The sequence below is a fragment of the Babjeviella inositovora genome, assembly GCF_001661335.1.
Source record: "Babjeviella inositovora NRRL Y-12698 unplaced genomic scaffold BABINscaffold_1, whole genome shotgun sequence".
Lineage (NCBI taxonomy): Eukaryota > Fungi > Ascomycota > Pichiomycetes > Serinales > Babjeviella > Babjeviella inositovora.
The window spans coordinates 2,453,550-2,473,581 of record NW_017566838.1 but is presented as its reverse complement, the minus strand read 5'-3'; the positions used below and the strand labels follow the sequence as shown (position 1 = coordinate 2,473,581).

Sequence of the window (20,032 nt, the reverse complement as noted above, 5' to 3'; positions counted from 1 at the left end):
TTCCGACTCCCAATAAAAACAATAGTCCCGCGTGTTAGCCAATTATACCGTAGGACCGGCTTCTTTTAAAGTCTATCTGTTCTAACCTTCGTGATAGTTTGGTCGCTAGGATTTTCATCCGTCGCGCGAGGAATTGGGACCCAGTTCTCCCCTACCGACAAGTTCTTGTTTTACTACACTAACTGGTATCTAATCCAGCGAATCCACGAAAGAGTGTCTGCTTTTCGTCAAAATACTGAGCAATGAGGGCGCAGATGGATATTAAATCCCGCAAACGTCAGCTCGTTCACAGTGCCTGGACTGAGGTTAAAGGTGCAGGATAACACGCTACGCATGAACGGCAGTTATGTAATGTGACTAGTTATTACATTGTCAATGATCGCTATTTCCAATATTCGCCTGGAGGATAGGTGAATGGTTGGGGCCCTAGGCCCAAGAAATCATGACCTCACGGTTAATCCAATATGCGATATATGTAGATTATAACATGCCGTTACACATGCATCCCTTCGGGGAATGATTATCGTAATATTTACAACAGGATAACCTAAATGAAACGAACCACACTCTCAGTGTACTTTTTAGTGGTTCTCTTTTGTGAGATTGGTACATTCATACAGAAATCAGAAGTGGTACACACCCTTTAATATATACAGCTGGAGGGACCAATAAAAGTGCTGCTCATATGGAAGATTACGGCCAAGTATCGGAACTACCGCACCATCTTGCGGAAACTCCAGTATTAGGTTCAGAAGTAGTGCAGGAGGCTTGGAGGCTCAAATCTCCACGCAGATACAGTGGATTCTATGTTAGGCGAAACCCCGGGGCTGATCACGTAAAAGCATTGATATGGCAAGACAATAATCCGATTCCTTCTCACAACCTACTTTACCAGTACATTTTGAATGTACTGTGATTGAGATTTAAGGTAACGAAAGCTATGCTTGGCAACAGTGCCTAAAGATGCTCAACCCTAATTTTTAATACGGAAACGGATCTGCACTCAAAGTAAAAAGTAGAAGGCAAGCTGGATTAGTCTTACTAAGAAGTGCCACTTGAGCGTTTGCCTAATTTGCAAAAGGGGTAGCATGGAGAACAAGATGAACGAGGAGTATAGCGAGAGCTTTTAAATCATACAAGTCTTTTGCATTTCAGTCTATTATTTCGGTAAAACCAGACATGCTTATCAGTACACACTCCCCTCCCTGAACAAGCTTACAAAGTGCCGTACATGGAATAGAATCCACAATAATGATGCCGAACGGGTACACTCGTAAATGGCTATATAGTATACGTGATTAGTGTCAGCGGAGTAGCGGGGTACACGGCTATTCCTTTTACCGCTCATGTAATCCGGTATATTATAAATGCTAATCTTAATTACTGATATACCCGAGAGAGATACTAGGGTGGTATAGTCATTAATATTCTTCGGGTCGTATTTCCGATATCCCGTACCATCCTGCTACTGACAACTCCGGGTATCAAAAGTCTATCCGTAACCGCACCGTTGCGGGGAATCGGAAACTACGCTTGACCGAAGGAACAAAGATATGCCATATTCAGCCATCCGTTAAGACATTAGATAAGCAAAAATAAACCTCACCAAGGCCCAATAAAATTTATGGAAGAGTTTCCTAGTAGAAGATAATGACCCCGACTGGAGTCCTCTCAGAAATTAAAGTAGGTCATCCAGCCCTTCTTTGGGTATGCGCGGATCACCTCTAAACGGGTAGCCCCGCCGAATTGCATGCATACTCCATCCAAACGTTTTGCTATCGTGCATGCAGAGTGCAGCAGAGCTATTTGTCTCGTCTTTATTATGCTGTACTCTGTCACCTTTTACGGTTAGATACCTGTCTGAACTGTAACCGTAGCATGGATCTATAAATTCCACACCGATCCCATTTAAAAATTCGGGCCAAGAGCTGTTCATCGCCACATACTACCTTCCTCCATTTATAGCTACATCTCTTGTATTTGTAACAGAACACGATCATGACCTTTCAGACTGCAGTGCAAACGCTCCACCGGATAAACGATAGTTTTCCAAAACTCTACAACATTTTCCTCGTGGCTCTGGTAACCACCATTGCTGGTATGCTTCAGGGTGGTGACCTTTCTTCTGTCTCTGCCTTCCTTGGACAAGAGCAATATCGAAGTTTCTTCAAGTACCCAAACTCCTTAACCCAAGGTGGGATTACCGCGTCGATGGCTGGTGGGTCTTTCCTTGGATCTCTCATTGCTGGTGGATTTGGTGACAAGGTGGGCCGTCGCTTGACTATCCAAACCGGTGCGCTCTTCTGGATGATCGGAGCTGCCATCCAGTGTTCCGCACAAAATGTGGTTCAATTGATCTTTGGGAGATTAATCGCCGGGGTTGGGATTGGGTTTTCTTCATCCACATCCGCGATGTACTGCGCGGAATGTGCACCAAAGAAAAATAGAGGTTTGGTCACTGGTCTTTACGGCTTATCCATCCTGACGGGTATGATGCTCATGTTCTTTATCGGTTATGGCTGCTCGTTTATTGAAGGCACGGCTTCGTTCAGAACAGCTTGGGGGATCCAAATTATCCCTGGGTTCATGTTGTTCGTGGGTGTGATGTTTTTACCTGAATCCCCAAGATGGCTCGCCAACCACGATCAATGGGAAGAGGCCACTCGGATTGTCGCCCAAATCCATTCCAAGGGTGACTTAAACGACCCTGAGGTTATCATCGAATTAGAAGAGATGCAAGAAATGGTCTACATGGACAAGGAGGGTAAGAACGTCACCTATCTTGACTTGTTCCGCAAAGATTCGATAAACAGAACTTTCGTGGGTATTTCAGGCCAAATCTGGCAACAGTTAGGGGGTATGAACGTCATGATGTATTACATCGTTTACGTGTTTGCCATGTCTGGTCAGACGGGTAACAACAACTTGGTTTCCTCATCCATCCAGTACGTTATCGGCGTAGTCATCACGATTCCGGGGATCTTCTTGTACGATCGTGTCGGGAGACGTACCGTTTTGCTTTGGGGTGCGTTTCTTATGTGTGTTTTTCTTTTCACGGCGTCTGGCTTGTTGGCGGTGTATTCTCATCCGGTGGACCTGGTTGACGGCAACCCAGGTATCAGAATCTCTATCGACCCTGAACATGCTAATGCATCCAAAGCCGTTATTGCTTGCACCTACTTGTTTGTGGCTTCCTTCTCTCCTACTTGGGGCCCTTGTATTTGGGTATATTGCTCCGAGATTTTCCCAACCAGACAAAGAGCAAAGGCCAATGGGCTATGTGCCTCCTTCAACTGGATCTTTAACTTTGCCTTGGCGTTGTTCGTACCAACCGCTTTCAAGAATATTACGTGGAAGACTTACACTCTCTTTGCCACTTTTTGCGCTACAATGTTTATCCAGACCTATTTCATGTTCCCAGAAACCAAAGGCAAGACGTTGGAAGAGATTGAGCAGATGTGGGCCGAAAAGATTCCAGCATGGAGGAGTGCTCTGTATATTCCAGATTTATTGAAGTACAGAACGGAAGTCCCTGATAACAAGACGACTATTGAGCATATCGAAGAGAAAGATCGAATGTCTCAGGACTCGCACAGCGTTGTCCATCAAAGCATTGCCTAGGTGTTAATTCAATTAGATGGAATATCAGGGGTTTGCCGATCCGCTGGATAGAGATTATGACGTAATGAACGAGTTTATTGTAAATTTATTGTTAAACAGCTATAAATCTTTTGATTTTTAATTTGGTAGTTTATAGCTTTTTGCTTTAGTGTGGGAGTTTTTGGGCTATTTGAAGGGAGGGACTAGTGAACCAGACCTAGCATCTAGACTTGCCTATTTGGTTCTTGGCTGAGAAACTTGAAAATGACTGCCTCAAACGTGGGTGCAGATAATCTTTGATACTCAGGACTGCGGACAAACTTGCTATGCGACGTATGTGGTACAAAGTTTTAAGATGCAGGTGCAGTAGTATACCAGGGTCTAGACAAGGCTTTTCATGTGCTATACCTGGAGGCTGAAAAAAAGGGTAAGGGTGTAAACGCTAAAGTCAGAATACAACCGATAGTCGGGAAAGTGGGAGCTGGTAAGAAGGGTTAACGGAAAATACATCAGGACAGCAAGCTTAGCGGATTAAAGCAACGGTGAAGCCTATTTACTCATCAAACAATCGACGCATGTGGAACCTCAGGGTAGCCAACCAAATCGTGGAATGAACATACAGATGGTTTGAGTATGCGAATAGAGGGCTCAAATTGGAACATGCCAAGAACTCAGACCATAGTTAATTGTCTAATGTTATAATTTTGGGCACGTACGAGTGCGTCTAATGCATATCGCGGCAAAATGTAGATTCTCACGTTTTTATTCCGAGAACCTAGCAATTGATACAAATTTAACACTCTACCTAATGGTTTTGGCCTGCAAGGTACCATGTACGATGGCGTATTCGTTCTGAACCATGCATGTTTACCAGCTACACATAACTTGTAATTTGAAACTCCACACTGCATATTGTGAAACCGTAAATCTGTTTAATTCAAAGTCACAAATGAAGAATTTAGGATAGCACTCTGCGTGAGTATATAAGAGGACAGACGTGTGTCTTAAATGTGGGTCGTGAGAAGGATACCATTAAGCAATTACCTTTGACATGCACTTCAACTCTTTCATAAGCTTAACCCTCCTTTGTGGCATTGCCTCTGCTTCTTCCGATTTTTTCAAGCTCAAATTCCAAAATGGCCCTGCTATCAATGTAAACGCCCCAAAACACATTATAATCGAATCTGAATCGTTAATGTACTTAGTTTATTCGCAGAACACGACCGGGAGAATTTTGCAAGACGGAAAATACCAGATCCAAACCGATTCGGGATTGGAGTATGTCACCATCGATGACTCCGGGGACAAAGCCGGTCTTTCACCCGCATTTATCGCGATCATCCTGGGTAACGAGACTGAAGGGTCGAAGGGGTTTTCCATCACCAACGAAGGGTTCTTGTCCTACAACGGGATCAGTCTCTGGGATATTTGCCAAAAGCAGAACGTCGGTCCAAACTTAAATGAATGCACTCCAGCACTGTTAGGGATCAACCTTGTCGCAGGAAATGTGGTGAGTGGTCAACCTATCGGTGCGTATGACCCCCACACATACGATCCCTCAAACAATGATACCTATCCCTTCAACACCACTGAAACATTAAACATTGCTAGAACTGCTGTTGATTCCTTGTTCACCTTGGCTACCTTAGATGAACCTTTAATAATCGGCCAGGTAAAATATCCCACGACGCTCTTGAGCGTCACGCGTGACTAAGCCGGAAAAGGCTCAGTCGCCATGGCATGTAATACATGGATACCAAATTTCTCTTTAATATGCAGTTGTGATGATTCGTCCCGTAGGGTTTAAAGTCCCCTTAATAGTAGTTTAGGCATTGTGCCTAATAATAAATACCTTTTCAACTCCTTAGACCAATACAGAGATTAGGATAAATGTAACCCACCCATGGAAACAGCAAGGTCATCATCCTTGTTATGGGAATAATCCTGCCATGGAACCGAAATCTTTTCCTTTCTCCACCTTTGAAATTCTTTACGCACGACGTCATCTCTGATCGTTTCCACCTTCGAACCAACATATTCCTTTAATTCATATTGCTGATTCCGTGTATATTCCAACCTCCAAGCCTTACCCTCGTCCTTAGGGATAGTAGCAACGATCCATTCCAAAATTGAAACAAAGAACTGAGTCGACTCCTCACATTGTTCGGCTTGAAGAACACTATCAGGCATCTCAGACACCTTGTACAGCTGCATGCGTTTGAGCATCAAGTCTTGAGACCTGAATCCGTAAACAATGGTGGAGGTACCAATGACCATGCTCTGAGACCAAGCACGGAATAACTTATCACTGAAATTGTACTTTGTGTCGCCCGTAACCTTCAACTCCATAAAGTCAGATGTCTTTAATTCAGCCTTGGTGGAAGCCGGGGACTGAATACAGTCGATCTCACCAGAGATAATCAAGTTGATATTCTTAACCTTCCTTTGGACCACGGCAATAAAGCCTTCCCCACCGTGGGCGATGGGGTTATGTTCCTGGGTCTCCTGAATAATACGGGCATTTTCGTATTCGCTCGCAGGCTTTGGAAGTGTGACTCGACTCTCATACTTGTATCCAGCATATATGTACTTCAAGCCTCTGGTATTTAACCGCGCAACTTCTTGGTTTCTGGCCTTGGATGCCGCTGTTTCCTTGATGAATAAATGTTCATCGAAAAACACGATATCCAATTCGAATGAATTGGAGAAACTTTTTAATGACTGGAGAAAAGACTTTAACACTCTTCGAGTGACAATAATATCGGCTTTGACTTTAACACCCAGCTTTTCTTCATGCTCTTTGATAGCGTGCAAGAGAGCGACATGATTGTACTTGGGGCGATGTGTGATGAGGGTTTTTCTCCACTTTTCGTAACCTGGTTTCAACGAGATACCTTTAGTTCCACGTAAGCTACTGGGGCGGTGATAATAGCTGAGAAACTTTTCCTTATCCTCATTGAAGTAGTAGTACCCGTGGTCATCGACAGAGAAGGCTGTGAGGTACTCGGTGCCTTTCAAGTCGCCAGAAGTATAAGCACTGCGAGAGGTGAGTGAAAACGTACCTGATAGCCTTGTTCCTTCCAGGCAATCGGGGGGTGGTGGCATCTCGGGTGAGTTCGAGATGAGTCGAGGTTTGGTGGGATGACTTGAGAGTAAAGATGAAAAATTCTGTGCAGGTCTTTTTGACAGGTCTTGCGTTAACACTCGAAAAGCTCGGGGAGAATTCTCTTATTTAGCAGACCAGTGCAAATTAGGTCTTTAACAATACAAACTATTACCCATCCTTTTGTCAGATTCCCAATCATCCTTCTTCATATTTTGACGTAGCCAGGAGTATTCTTCGAGCAATTCGGATGATCGTGCTTGAGAGTTACTTCTTTTTTCATCGAGCAAAATATTTAAAATGCCTTTAAATTTTATCCACGTGAAGTTATCGTTTGGTTTGGCAGGGTGTTTGAGGTTGAATGGATCTAAAATATTAGCCCCATACATAGATCACTGAAGAATGAAAAACCCGAGGCTACAGATATATTTATCAGTATTATAGGAACTAGGGGAAACTCTATCATTATTACAAGTAGACTGGGTGGCTAGAATACAACCGTACCGTCACTAAAGATACCTTTAAGTCCCTCTGCAAACCAAACTCAGTGAAGACGCTAGAGATCGCACGACTTTCGTCATAGAAAGACGTGGAGCGTTTAGACTCTATTTCTGAATTTCATATTTTTCCAGATATCCCATAATGCCTCTATTTAGTTGGAAGACTGATATGGAAAGCCTTAAGACCCCAAACTTGAAACGCTTAGGCATAAATACGAGCTACATAAATTCATTTGTAAAAGTCATATTGAAGAGAGTCTTGGAAACGGGACGCACAATGACAGCTTGTACGGAGCATTCCATGACGTCAGCCAGTGTGGGATGCATGGTTTCCTTTGACACACATACGTCATATGTTACAACGGGTAGACTACTCAGACAAACTGTTCATAGACGTGCTAAATATAGATCCCCTGATGCATGCGCATGTAATCTAATGTAGGGGTTCTCCAGTACCTGATCATCGTGATATGAAAAGCAGATCGTTGAGCAACCCAGTGTTCCGAAAAAAAAACCCTATATAAGATAGCATGATCTTCAGTTCACAATCAATTATGTCACTATAAATATACTAGCGAAGTCATACCGTTGTTTCCTAAACCCTTCGCACAACTGCAAATCTCTTCAATACCTAAACCTGCAATTATGAAGTTCACATCCATCTTTCCATTTGCTTTGACTTTATCAAACCTTGTCACATCTCTCCCATTAGGTTATGACACATCCAAATCAACATCCTTTAATTTACAGATCCAGAACAGCTCTATTAACGCGTTAAATGGCGAACAGATCACGCGAAGATTCGCCAGCAACCGCCCAGACAGCGAATTGGGATACTTCCCAGGCGAGGAAATCGGATTCAGTGGTTACATTACGGATACCGGGAGATTCGAACTCGAATCCATAACAGGTCCACAGTCAGTGTGTATCGACGATTCCCTTACCTTAGTTCCAAACCATGTTGCTTACATCCGTGAAGGCACCGAAAGCAAGAGCGGGTTTGCCATTCAAGCCGGGGGTCTACTCTCATTTAGAAATTCTACCCTGTGGTTACTCTGCCACAACAATGGGGTTTATGCGTTGGTAACTGGCGAATCCAACTGTGACACCAGCGATATTTACGCAAAGGTAGAACTTGTTGCCCTTAACAATGAAAAGCCCATCTCTGAATACCTTCCCACCACTACCACCCTTGGGCCTGTGCCAACAGCCTGATAGGACATTACTAGTGGAGCCCAAAGGAATAGCTCTGCACATATACGAACCTAATAACTTTAATTCTAATGACCAATCCTTCTGCTAGCTTGTACTGTTTTTTGTAGATGACATTAAATCTCGAATAAAGTACGAACCCTCCCGAGGAATTCTAATATTTATGTAGACTATTGAGGTACTGAACTTAAATTACGCCCAATCCTTATGTAAAATTCTCCCCATTTGTTATACCTATATCCTTGTCCACTATCCTCTGGCAGACGGTATAGAAGAGGCTCCATCAGTCAAATATAACCAGTCGTGCTTGAGAGTGGCATGCATTTTACTGTTGAATTCCACGTGGCTTTTAGAGTTTACCACGTGCGTAGTTTTACCATCCTATGCCCATCTAAGCTTACATTGCACCTTCCAATGTTGGATGAATTAAAATAGGAGTCTACTGTGGCACAGGGCTTTCTCGGCATATGACATGGTTGCATAACATATTCACCTTTCCTCTCAGCCCTAAGTTTTTACACGTGATACGTAGCGTCTCAAGAAAAAAGCGAGCGAGAAAAAGTTGAATGACAAAAACCAGTCACGCAGCACAGACATCCATCATAGGTGAGCGTCTCATGCTCTATATACCGGATAATATTAGAGCTACTGCTCAGTATGTGGAATTGGTGCAGGAAAATTTTCCGTCTTGTTTCCAGCGGTGGTGGGGGTTGCCCTACCTTCCCATAGTAGCTCGCTCTCTCTATACTGCCACACTATTACGTTCCGTGTGGGCAACGACCTTCTCTCACTATGCAGACGAAAAATTTACCCAAATTTCGTGAAAAGTGCTATCTAAAAAATTAGGCCTTTTTTCTTTCTCCTTTCTCTCTTTTGATTCACTAGCTCACATATACAATTAATAATGTCTGGTTCTGGTGCTTCAGGTAACAAATTCCGTATGTCTGTAAGTGACCATCCATTTTCCAACGAACTATCGTGTTTACCCGCCAAAGGGCGTCCATCCGTGAAAGCAGCAAACGAGAGACAAAGAGAATGCGCGATTCAAATGTATCCCATCTATCCCAAACATACTCCCTCGTGATATCCAAAGAGCCAAGAGCCCCTGATTCCACTGCAGAACAGTTATAAACACCAGCAAAGCGCTCCAGATTACTTATTTTGCGGATCCAGTTCCTACTGGTAGCTCGATTCATTCAGCCCCGGCAGGACCGAAATGAAGCTTTCACGACTGTTTAATGTATTCCTAATCCCTCTTACTGCTTACCGAATGGACCCTTTTTCGTGCTTGAACACGAAGTTGCACCGTCAAAGGATTGCTACTAACATACTTTTTAGCTCGGTCTCCCAGTCGGTGCCGTTATCAACTGTGCTGACAACACTGGTGCTCGTAACTTATACATCATTGCCGTCAAGGGCTTCGGTGCTAGATTGAACAGATTGCCAGCTGCCTCTGCTGGTGACATGGTCATGGCCACTGTCAAGAAGGGTAAGCCAGAGTTGAGAAAGAAGGTTATGCCAGCTATCGTCATCAGACAATCCAAGGCTTGGAGAAGAAAGGACGGTGTCTACTTGTACTTCGAAGACAACGCCGGTGTCATTGTCAACCCAAAGGGTGAAATGAAGGGTTCTGCCATCACTGGTCCAGTCGCTAAGGAATGTGCTGACTTGTGGCCACGTATTGCCTCTAACTCTGGTGTCGTTGTTTAAATTAACTTAAAATGAGAATATAATTTACATTTTTGATATAATATTAATGTGTTGATGTATGTGTAGGGGATTGCTTTTGGGTAAGTTCGATGGAAGAATCTAGATAGACAGACTTCATTAATGATGGCCAGACCTTACTGGCACCGGAATAGAACAGTAAGAGAAAGACCATGGACAATACCAGGTACTTTTAATCTTTACATGCCGATCATTGCTGAATCAATATATTAATCGTTAGCTTACAGGAAATAAAGTACACTATATACAAGCCACCAACACGCACAGACTATCAAGACACACGATGCATCACAGAACCTTGATCTAGTCCAAACCAGAAATGAACCCGTATCTACCACCTTTTCTTACCCAACTGCTTTTGAACACAGGCTTGGAATACCTTAAACTCCTTCTCGCACGCGTTGTGACTGATGGTAGCGTAGGTGTTGAGGATACATTGACCGTAGGCGGCACCAAAGGACGCACATGGAGCAGTGGCACCAATTATTCTTTTGGCAGGCCTAATAACAGCAGTTTTGGAAGACATCTATGATATGGGGAGGTACCGAGCAGGTATTCACAAGGCGACGAACATGTCTCTAAAGTAACGCGAAATCTCTTTCTAGTGTAGGTGATTACACTACCTTGCTTGCATGCAGGTCCGCCCCCCGTGGTTATCTGGTCATGATAGAGAACAAATATTACCATATCGGGGGACCGCGGGATGCCGTCATCCTTATCGATTTGTTTTGCCCTCAAAAAAATATACGCCACTATTTAGCGCCCCCATAACTCGCTACTCCACAATTACCCAGACACCCACCTCTATCAATATACTACAGCTTATCAACATTAGCAAGTATCCAATTAAGTAAGTACCATCTCATAGCCAATGTCGTTAAAGTTCGCTTGGACTTCCGAACCTGTTTGTGCTTGCTGTCAAAATTGATATACACGCCCAGGAGTGCCATCAGGTAATTGGGCACTAGGGGGGGTGACCACTTGAGGATAACCAAGCTCCGACAGCGTCTATTCACTGCTAACAGCTACTAACAAATAGCCCTGAACATAATCATGAGATCACAATTCAAGGACGAACACCCATTCGAAAAGAGAAAGGCCGAGGCGATGAGAATCCGCTCCAAATTTACGGATAGGATCCCGGTAATATGCGAGAAGGTAGAGAAGTCAGATATCATGGAGATTGATAAGAGAAAGTACTTGGTTCCCGCTGACTTGACCGTCGGGCAATTTGTGTACGTGATCAGAAAGAGAATCAAGTTACCTTCGGAAAAGGCCATCTTTATCTTTATCAATGACATCTTGCCTCCCACTGCTGCATTGATGAGCAATATCTATGATGAGCACAAAGATGATGACGGGTTCTTGTACGTGCTCTACTCGGGCGAAAACACTTTTGGTGAGAGCGGGTTCGAGGAGATCGCCGAGTAAAGTTGACTGGGTGGTCTTTTCTCTTATTTTTGCGTACGATCGTACAACTACCATAAATTAATTAGTTGCAATAAAGGATACTTGTAGGATAACGAGGAAAGTTAGAGCGGTTGTACTGGGCTTACAACAAAAAGGGTACCAGGTGTTGGCTTTTATTTGTACCAGGCGCTGATCAGAACCGTTTGGCGAAAAGGGAAAGGGAACACCAGTCATAAACTGAAATCTCGCTTTCAAGGACATGTTATTCTTGCGTTAATATGCATCCAGGGGAACAGAATGTCAGTAATCCGTGTACGTATCGATGGGGCTTTGATAAAAGGACTTCCAACAAAAGTTACAACATAACATCATTCAGGAAATGGACTGTGATACCCCCTTTTCGGTTCGTATTGGATTGAATAGGTAAACGAGCCATCTTGAGAGCCGGTTTCCTTTACGCGTATTCTACACAGTCCTCAGTCACAAATACATGCCATAATACTACATCTAGATGATATACCATGTGTGACGCGCTTAGGAGAGGATGAAGAATATCCCTCGATAACTTCTCACGCCAATTCCTGCCGGGCCTGGACTCTCAGTCTGTGTTGCAAACTACAAAGATTGTCAATTCTGATTACGTTTCAAGGATTGATGACTATATACAAATTTACCTATCAATCCGGTATGTTTACTTCCCAAGCAACCTCTTAAAGCTTTCCTCAAACAACCCTGAGTCAATTTTGCCCTGGCTCAAACGCATAGCTTGGCCAATCATCCACTTTACCGAGTTCTTCTTCTTCTTTTCCTGGTAGTCAGCCACAACCTTGGGGTTTTCGGCGATTATCTCGGCACAGATCTCAGCGATCGCATTGGCCACTTCCGGGGTTATTTCCGAAACCTTGCCCAAGTCGTACTCCTCAACCAAAGCCACCAACGAGGTAGTTTCACCCACGTGGGATACCATGTGTGCAAGCAACAACTTACCAGAAGCTTTGGAGATTTCGTCACCATGAACCATAGAAACCAACTCGGAAAACCGAGCCACAGGCACCACCTGCTCTAGCGCATGGGATACCCCCTCCTCTTCCAACTTGTGCAAATGGCCCAAAAAGTCATGGAAAAACCAGTTGGTCGCGAGCTTTCCCGGCAATCCACACCCAACAACACCCTCAAAAAACGCCATGTAGTACGCCAAATATGCACTATTGTTTATCAAGACCTGGGCGTCCTTCAAGCGCAAGCCGAAGGGCTTGGCGGTCAACTTTGCGATGATGTCATCGGGAAATTCCGGAAAACCGGCCCGGATCTGCTCCACGATGTCTTGCTGGAGCCTCACCGGTGGTAATTCTGGATCTGGCATGTATCTGTAGTCGATCGCGGACTCCTTGGACCGCAAGCGGTAAGTGGTGCTCCCATTCCAGCCTCTGGTTTCGTTCCCCGAGGTCAATCTTTCAGTGTTGGTGCTCTGTAACAACCGCACCTGCCTTGTATACTCGTATCTGATCGCATTGGTGACAGCCGAGGTTGTGGACAAGTTCTTCATCTCGATACGCGAACCGTCATTCACTGAGATGTTTACATCCACACGCATCGCTCCCGATTCGAGCTCACCTGTGGAGATACCCAAGTGGCGAACCAACGTCTGGTATTTCCGGATGAAAGCCCTCACCTCGTCAACGTTGCGGAAATCCGGCTGAGTGACCACCTCTATCAACGGCACGTTTGCGCGGTTAAGGTCCACCTTGGATGTCTGGTTATGATCTACGTAGCTCGACTTTCCGGTATCCTGTTCGATCTGGATCTGGTCTATATGGATGATCTTTTCTGATTTGACCCCATCATGGGGGAGCAATGTGATGGACCCACCTTTAGCCAAGGGGTTGTAGTGTTGCGTGATCTGGTACCCGTGGGGCTGGTCTCCATAGAAGTAGTGCTTTCTGTCAAACGTCGACTCCAAATTTACCGTACTGTTGAGCGCCGTCGCCGCCTTGAGTGCAAAAAGCAACGCTTCCGGGTTAAGCCGTGGCTGCGCTCCCGGTAGCGCGCAGTCGAAGAAGCTCGTGCGTGTGTTGGGTTCCGCGTTGAACGTGTGGGAGGAGAGCGAAAAGAGCTTGTGTTTTGTGTCGAGTTGGGTGTGTATCTCAAGCCCACATTTGAGCGTGTAATTGTCCAAGAGCTCAAAGCAGCGTACAGGGGTGGTGGAGAAGGCCCGGCGAAGCATCGTGATGGGTGTATCGATGGAGTAGTTGGCAGGTCCACCGGAGATTTTTTTGTAGAAGCATAAATGCGGTAATTGCACGTTTGGAGGAAAGTAGATGAGAATAGATTTTTATTTAAAACTGGGGATAATAAATATTGTTGTATATTGGATATTGGTGAAGTATCGGTAAACTAGGATTTTTCTATCTTAAGACTTAGAGTTCGAGGTATAGTTGCGGCTAATACATCTTGGCAAGGGCCTTCCGTTATTAAGAATTGGTATGATATTTCTTCAAGACTGGGAACACTAGCATGTTAGAAAAAGATATAGCTTTCCTTGAAGTTTGAAGTGTACGGATTAATCTATTAATAGTTGAGGAAAGTTGAGATCCCCGGACCTTCAATAGGTGTAGACTTAATTTTCAGAGACCAAGTGGAGAATCTATCGGTATAAGGCTTTCTCCATAACGTTGAGCACGCACATTCTCAGGTGAAGCTTTCAAGTCTTTCTACACCTCTAGTCAATTCTCTAACATTAGAATTAATCCTATCATACACTATTTCTCCATGAAATTGAACAAACCGCCCATGTCTACGTAGCGGCGCCCGCAGTCGCTCAAGTACTTTTGAACAACCCCGCGACAGACTCCAAAGAACACGGCATTGTGCACGGCCAGCGCCTCGACCAGCGCGTGGCTAAGAGCTTCCGGGCCTTCAAACGGCTTCAACAGCCCCTTCTTCGCCTTTTCGATGTCAAAGATCGAGTCGAGGTAGAGCAACTGGTTGTACAACGCCTTGTCACTGTAGCGGTAGCGCATGATGCCTTTGCAGCCATGCGCGGTGCCAGACAACCCGATACATCTCTTCCCATAGACGGAGATCTGGCGCGTTGCGATCCCGCACGCACTGTCGTCGCACACCAACCAGCCTGCGTAGTAGCGCGAGATGTGCGCACGAATGATGCGTTCCAACTGCGCGGTAACGCGCAAGGTCGGCAACACGGCCGCGCACGCCGCACACTTGATCCCGTGAAAGCTCACAACGTAGTCGCGTGACGCGACAATACCGCCGAACGCAAAGCGTGCACCGCATGCGCAGCGCAACGGTAAGAAAGCCGCATCGCGGAAGCGCTCCGCATCGGAAACGGTCGACTCCAACGGCGCAAGCGCGTCGACACCGGCGTGGGCGCGCGCCCGCATCTCGTAGCGGCGTGCATCCAAACCCAACGACGTGGCGATCCGCGTCATATCCACACCTTCAATCTTCCCCATCAACCGCTCCACCGGTGACAAGATCTGCTTTTCGAGATAGTATGCTGGATCTGGAGTGTAGCTCGAGTCGCGTGCCAACACTTCGGTCAACGCACGCGCACGCTCCGCAGGGCTCGCCGCCGCGTCACCCGCGGTAATAACAAACGTGATGACCGTCCCTGCCTTCACTACCTTGCCTTGTTCACGCAATCGCAATGCCACCTGCACTGCAGGCATGTTTTTTCCGCCGGGGTAATCACCAGGATCCTTGGACAATTTGGTGTTGATCTTGAATTTGTCTGCGCGCACGCGGCCCCCCTTTACGTCTGCCGCGACGGTCTCGAGGTACGCGTAGATCTCGCGGAGTGAGTCTTCGGTATCCGCTTCTGACAAGAGTTTCTCCAAAATGTATGTAGAAACCTCCTTGGAAAGCTGACAGTACTCTCTTCTTTTCATATCAAGCCCTTTGACTTCGAGTGACGTTTTTTCCACGCCGTTCACCATCGCCACGTTCACCGCCGCGTACTTTTTCTTGGCGTGGAGCAACAAGCGCTTGTAAATATTATCAATATCAATCTCCAAGAGGCGATAGCGCTCATTAACTGCGGTTTTCAATTCATTACCAATGACCATGGCAGCCGCGAAGTTGTCGCACCCAGTGTCAATCATAACCGAATCGGTGTCACCGTACACCACCCGCAAATTGAGGCTCTCCACCAACTGGCGTGTATCCATCAAGATCTCACGGCCCTTGTTGGTGACCAACATCGCTAACGGCTTCGCATAGAACCGTGAATTGACGTACCCTAAGCACCCGTACATCGAGTTCGCAGTCAACTTCAACGCCTGTTGCTTGATATCGTACTGCGCACGTTCGATCGGGGTTACGCGCGCGTCCGCCATCAACTTTTTTACCTCACGACGGCGGTTAACAAGCGTAAGAAGCAATCGTGGCAATACACCCGGCGCGGCGTCGCGCGCAGGCACTGCCGGCAAAATGTCCTCATCCCCACTCCCATGCCCCCTCTCCACGGTCGTAAAGCAAATATTAAACTCCTGGATAATCGACGGATACAACGAATTAAAGTCCATGACCAAAATATGGTTCTTGTGCAAGCCCTTCTCCGGCTCGAACACCAACCCACCCTGGTACTTTGGCTTCTTGTTGGATGTCACCGTTGCGGCGTCTTCTTCAGGTATCTCCGGTTTCACCGCCTGGTTGCGCGCGAAGCTGTTCGATTTATCGGGCACGACGTAACCCTCGCGCGCGAACTCATGGAGCAAAATGTACTCGTTACGCCCCGCACGCGTACCGCCAAGCGTGTGTGCCCACGCGTTCCCCGCGAGATTCGTCAACTGCTTGGAAAGCGACAAGATTTGCATCGCAAACGCAATGTCCGCGGCGATGCGTGCGACGCTCGCGTTCTCACGGAGTGCCATCAAGAGCATGCTGCTGTCGTCTGCGTACTGCGGATTGTTGTAGTTGATCTCCAACGGCGCAAACTTCTTGTCGCACACCACAGAATACATCTCCTGAAGGTCCCACGACTGACATTTCATCGTCAACGACTGCCCCATCTCGTTGGCAATGTCGCACAAGAGCCGTCCCTGGAAGATCTCACGGAGCTGCATACTCAGCCCGCTGTTTAGGCGCCCATGGAAACGTTCCGGCCACAGCTTGCGGTTACGACGCCCAAACGCGGACCATGTCACCACCTTGAGGTCATACATTCGGTGCACCAACACGTCAAGCGAGATATTCTCCAAGCGGTGGCCGATAAAAACGTCCGGGTCGGCTTGTTTGATTAAGCCGCATAAGCAGTTGAGGAGAGTTTTCTCGTTGTTGAAAGTGCGCACGGAAAAGTCTTGCTTGGAACTGAGGGTTGTGAGTCCTGGCGGAAGCGTCGCCCCGACGGGACGCACAAGCGTCACGACCCCTTGCGCGTGCGCGTTCGCATCGATCGGCGCATCAGGTGCGATATCGCGGAACGTCGCGAGCGACACGCTTGTGACTTCCTGGCGGTTGGTCTGCGCATTCATCACCGTCTGCACCGAAATCGACGTGCATGTAAGTCGTGGCGTCGCGAGCGTCTTATCATCGCATACCGAGACATTTGCAGCGCCGTCCACGAGTACCTCGACACGGCAATGCGAGGTGTTCTGGATCGTAGAAAAGTCACCGTTGCTGAACTGCAACCAGCACGGGCCCATCACATTCTTCTGCACCACAAATGCCTCAAAGATGCTGGTGCTCCCTCCGAATACGTGCTGGAACGTATCGCCCTCGAGATCCCCGGGCAATGTCACACCGCGCGCACGCGGTGTCTGATACGGAAGGAGTATCTTGAGATACTCGGCCTCTGCGGGGATTCCCGGAAGTTCGAACGCGTACTTCATCGTTTGCGGTTTCGCGCGCACGTTTTGTAAGCCGAACTTCTGGATTAACAACGGCACAATCTCCTCATGCACGTCCATAGCGCTGACTGGCGCGTCATCCGACCGTCGGTGCTCACGCGGAAGAAAGTAGAGTTCGCGGTTCATCCCCGTGAGCTGCACGACCCCGGACACCATCTCGCCTGTCAGGGTGAGGATCTTTCCGAACAACAAGAGCGAGTTGTCAACCTCCGCGTAGTCGAGCCAGTACATGCGGAACGCGCCGTCTATCGCAATTGCTGCCTCGTCGAGCTTGTCGGTGGGCTGCGCGGGCGACGTGAACTGCTCGGTTGCGGGCACGTACGCGGACTTTTTTGGCGTTTCCTTGACAGCGGATACGTTGGCGTCGCGCTTGACCTTTACGGCCGTCGGACGCCGTTTCACAACGACTTCCTCGTCGGAGGACTCTTCTTTGATTAGCAGGGTATTTTCCTTAATTAGCAGGGTATTTTCGCGGCCGGGCTGGCGTGTCGGTGATGAGTTCATGTCAAATGAAGAGTCAGCTTCTGGCTTCATATCGATTTCCACATCCGACTTTATGTCTTCCGGTTTTGTTGGAAGGTCAATGTCGCCAAATACATCCACCTCCGTCTTGACGCTGCCGAAGCGAGGCATCGCGGGCTTCGCGCTAAAAACATCCCGTGGTGCTCGCGCGGCAAATGGCGCGCGCGCACGCTTCGCAACAGGCGACCCCGCGAACAAGTCGTCCAAGATGTCGTCCACCTTTGCATCAAGCTTCTTGGGTGCTGCAGCCTCCATTGTGGGCTTGAAAAAGTGGCTGATTTGCGCCGACTTTTTCACCTTGCGTTTCTTCGCCGGCTTCGCAGAGTCCGACTCGTGCTCGCTGTCAGAGTCGTACTTGGGTCTGGTGCGTGCGTCCCATTCGTCCGCCCCCGTATCAACATAGCCCTGACCGTCATCCTCCACGATAAAATCATCCTTTAAAAGTTCGTCGCGCTTGTGCTTGCGGTATGTGTCCTCGTCCACCTCGTCGTAGATGTTGGCATCCTCGACGTCCGAGTCAGGCTCCGCCATACGGCTAGTGCCCGCGGCACGCGCCGCTCTGAATGCCGAAAACTTGTCGCTCTTGGATCCCATTGTATTTTGTGGTTGTATTATAGCTGGATGACAATGGATAAGAGTGGGAAAAAAGGAATAGCGAAGTAGCGAAAAGTAGAGAGGAAAAACTTACGCGTTCTAACGCGTCACATAAAATCCAGCGGGTGTTTCGCGTCGCGTTCAGTGCAGGAGGGAGATCGTGTCGAAATGCTCCTATGGAATTTATAATTCGTACGTGTATTGATGTATTATTGGAGTTAAAAAAAATATTAAATAGGATAAAATAAGAATTTTTGGACTATCATAAAAAAAAAAATTTGGATGGTTTAGACCTGATCTTGGAGTTTGGGACGAGAATAGACTTTGAATAAGCTCCCACTACTCTGGCTTTTTTTTCGATGAACAGCAAGCTGAATTCAGGTTTGAAAACCTCTACTGGTAAAAGGGCATGGCATATGTTATAACTCTCCACGCGTATTTATATTCACGATGCGTTCGGAGTTGATGCATATGCTCCATGGTATAAAAACTCTGCTAATAGATAATTTACCGCACTTATTTTTGGCTCTACGTGTGGCACAATTTTGGTCAGGGGACTCCCAATTCTTTTCGTCTACGGAATTAGCGTCCGCTTATAATGTATTATAAATCCCAACCAAATACACACGGCGTTGGCCTTTCCCTTTAGGGTATCATACACACCCTGGGGAAACCAAGTCGGTATAGTACTGTGAGATCTGGGATTTTCTGATTTTCCCCAAGAACGGTTCGGCCTCGCTCTTTTTTCTCTCGTGGGATTCAAAGTACTCTATAAAATCGTCTACATCCACTTCGTCGCAGCGCTCTGCCCGGAAGCTTTCTTGCTCCAAATTGGTGTTTACCCTTGCCTTGAGAATGGATTTGATAGTGGAGTAGTCCATTTCACCCGCCTCTCCTTCCACCTCTACCAGAGGAGTAATATTCTCCTCAGTCTCGTTAGTCCTGGACATGCGCGAACTGAGACGTTTAATACGTTTTATAGAATTAGAACGGGAGGGCGAGGCTAAACCGTCGTAAGATTTCCTACTCCCACGTTTCCGTTTGAGCGATCCCTCTGCTACTGTTTCGGAGTTAATTGTTGAGGTGGACATGGATTTGGGCCGCTTACTGCACTTTCCATTACCGTCATAGAGTAGAAGCTGGGCGAACTTTTCAAACTTGATCTTAGAGTACTCCGGAGATTCTGGGTTAGGACCTAATTCATGCAAAGTATCCTCCTCTGGGTCCACATTGTAGAACCTCGGGTCCTTAAAATTAAGCGGAGCGTCGCAGGTATTACTGGAGATGAAGCTTTCATTCATCAAATCCTCTTCCTGGATCGTACCGGTGGCTAAATTCTCCACTATACACGAAATATCGTCTTTCTTATCGCGGAAGATGGGTACAAAGATAGACACGGGAGAGAGACTCCCATCGGGGGACGTAGTGGAAAATGTATCCTTATGTGAGAAGGAATTGATTCGGTTAAACGCGATACGCATCTTGGAAAATACCCG

General features: G+C 46.7%; 10 protein-coding genes across 10 annotated transcripts; 6 read left to right on the top strand and 4 right to left on the bottom strand.

Annotated features, from left to right (window-relative positions):
- Positions 1 to 487: 487 nt before the first annotated feature.
- On the top strand, positions 488 to 3,621 carry BABINDRAFT_170202 (sugar porter family MFS transporter; the record flags this gene model as incomplete). The annotated part of the gene is made up of 3 exons (XM_019130722.1): positions 488 to 501; positions 2,046 to 3,494; positions 3,522 to 3,621. The coding sequence occupies 3 exons, from the start codon at positions 488 to 490 to the stop codon at positions 3,619 to 3,621; spliced, it is 1,563 nt and encodes a 520-aa protein (XP_018988546.1).
- Positions 3,622 to 4,651: 1,030 nt separating this feature from the next.
- BABINDRAFT_164915 (uncharacterized protein) lies at positions 4,652 to 5,314 on the top strand (the record flags this gene model as incomplete). The annotated part of the gene is made up of 1 exon (XM_019130292.1): positions 4,652 to 5,314. The coding sequence occupies one exon, from the start codon at positions 4,652 to 4,654 to the stop codon at positions 5,312 to 5,314; it is 663 nt and encodes a 220-aa protein (XP_018988545.1).
- A 167-nt stretch (positions 5,315 to 5,481) lies between these two features.
- On the bottom strand, positions 5,482 to 7,092 carry BABINDRAFT_164914 (DXO/RAI1 family decapping nuclease; the record flags this gene model as incomplete). Its single annotated transcript, XM_019130291.1, has 3 exons — positions 5,482 to 6,637; positions 6,663 to 6,768; positions 6,879 to 7,092. The coding sequence occupies 3 exons, from the start codon at positions 7,090 to 7,092 to the stop codon at positions 5,482 to 5,484; spliced, it is 1,476 nt and encodes a 491-aa protein (XP_018988544.1).
- A 613-nt stretch (positions 7,093 to 7,705) lies between these two features.
- On the top strand, positions 7,706 to 8,515 carry BABINDRAFT_159654 (uncharacterized protein). The gene has a single exon (XM_019127801.1). The coding sequence runs from the start codon at positions 7,849 to 7,851 to the stop codon at positions 8,416 to 8,418; it is 570 nt and encodes a 189-aa protein (XP_018988543.1). The 5' UTR covers positions 7,706 to 7,848; the 3' UTR covers positions 8,419 to 8,515.
- Positions 8,516 to 9,319: 804 nt separating this feature from the next.
- On the top strand, positions 9,320 to 10,125 carry RPL23A (60S ribosomal protein uL14; the record flags this gene model as incomplete). The annotated part of the gene is made up of 2 exons (XM_019132283.1): positions 9,320 to 9,361; positions 9,754 to 10,125. The coding sequence occupies 2 exons, from the start codon at positions 9,320 to 9,322 to the stop codon at positions 10,123 to 10,125; spliced, it is 414 nt and encodes a 137-aa protein (XP_018988542.1).
- Positions 10,126 to 10,328: 203 nt separating this feature from the next.
- BABINDRAFT_82143 (uncharacterized protein) lies at positions 10,329 to 10,803 on the top strand. The gene is made up of 2 exons (XM_019132757.1): positions 10,329 to 10,589; positions 10,642 to 10,803. The coding sequence occupies exons 1-2, from the start codon at positions 10,463 to 10,465 to the stop codon at positions 10,728 to 10,730; spliced, it is 216 nt and encodes a 71-aa protein (XP_018988541.1). The 5' UTR covers positions 10,329 to 10,462; the 3' UTR covers positions 10,731 to 10,803.
- A 106-nt stretch (positions 10,804 to 10,909) lies between these two features.
- On the top strand, positions 10,910 to 11,659 carry AUT7 (ubiquitin-like protein). Its single transcript, XM_019127800.1, has one exon. The coding sequence runs from the start codon at positions 11,197 to 11,199 to the stop codon at positions 11,572 to 11,574; it is 378 nt and encodes a 125-aa protein (XP_018988540.1). The 5' UTR covers positions 10,910 to 11,196; the 3' UTR covers positions 11,575 to 11,659.
- Positions 11,660 to 12,179: 520 nt separating this feature from the next.
- On the bottom strand, positions 12,180 to 13,908 carry BABINDRAFT_159652 (glutamyl-tRNA(Gln) amidotransferase subunit). The gene has a single exon (XM_019127799.1). The coding sequence runs from the start codon at positions 13,775 to 13,777 to the stop codon at positions 12,245 to 12,247; it is 1,533 nt and encodes a 510-aa protein (XP_018988539.1). The 5' UTR covers positions 13,778 to 13,908; the 3' UTR covers positions 12,180 to 12,244.
- Positions 13,909 to 14,299: 391 nt separating this feature from the next.
- Positions 14,300 to 18,569, bottom strand: POL1 (DNA-directed DNA polymerase alpha catalytic subunit). Its single transcript, XM_019127798.1, has one exon. The coding sequence runs from the start codon at positions 18,534 to 18,536 to the stop codon at positions 14,313 to 14,315; it is 4,224 nt and encodes a 1,407-aa protein (XP_018988538.1). The 5' UTR covers positions 18,537 to 18,569; the 3' UTR covers positions 14,300 to 14,312.
- Positions 18,570 to 19,125: 556 nt separating this feature from the next.
- BABINDRAFT_159650 (uncharacterized protein) lies at positions 19,126 to 20,032 on the bottom strand. Its single transcript, XM_019127797.1, has one exon. The coding sequence runs from the start codon at positions 20,015 to 20,017 to the stop codon at positions 19,190 to 19,192; it is 828 nt and encodes a 275-aa protein (XP_018988537.1). The 5' UTR covers positions 20,018 to 20,032; the 3' UTR covers positions 19,126 to 19,189.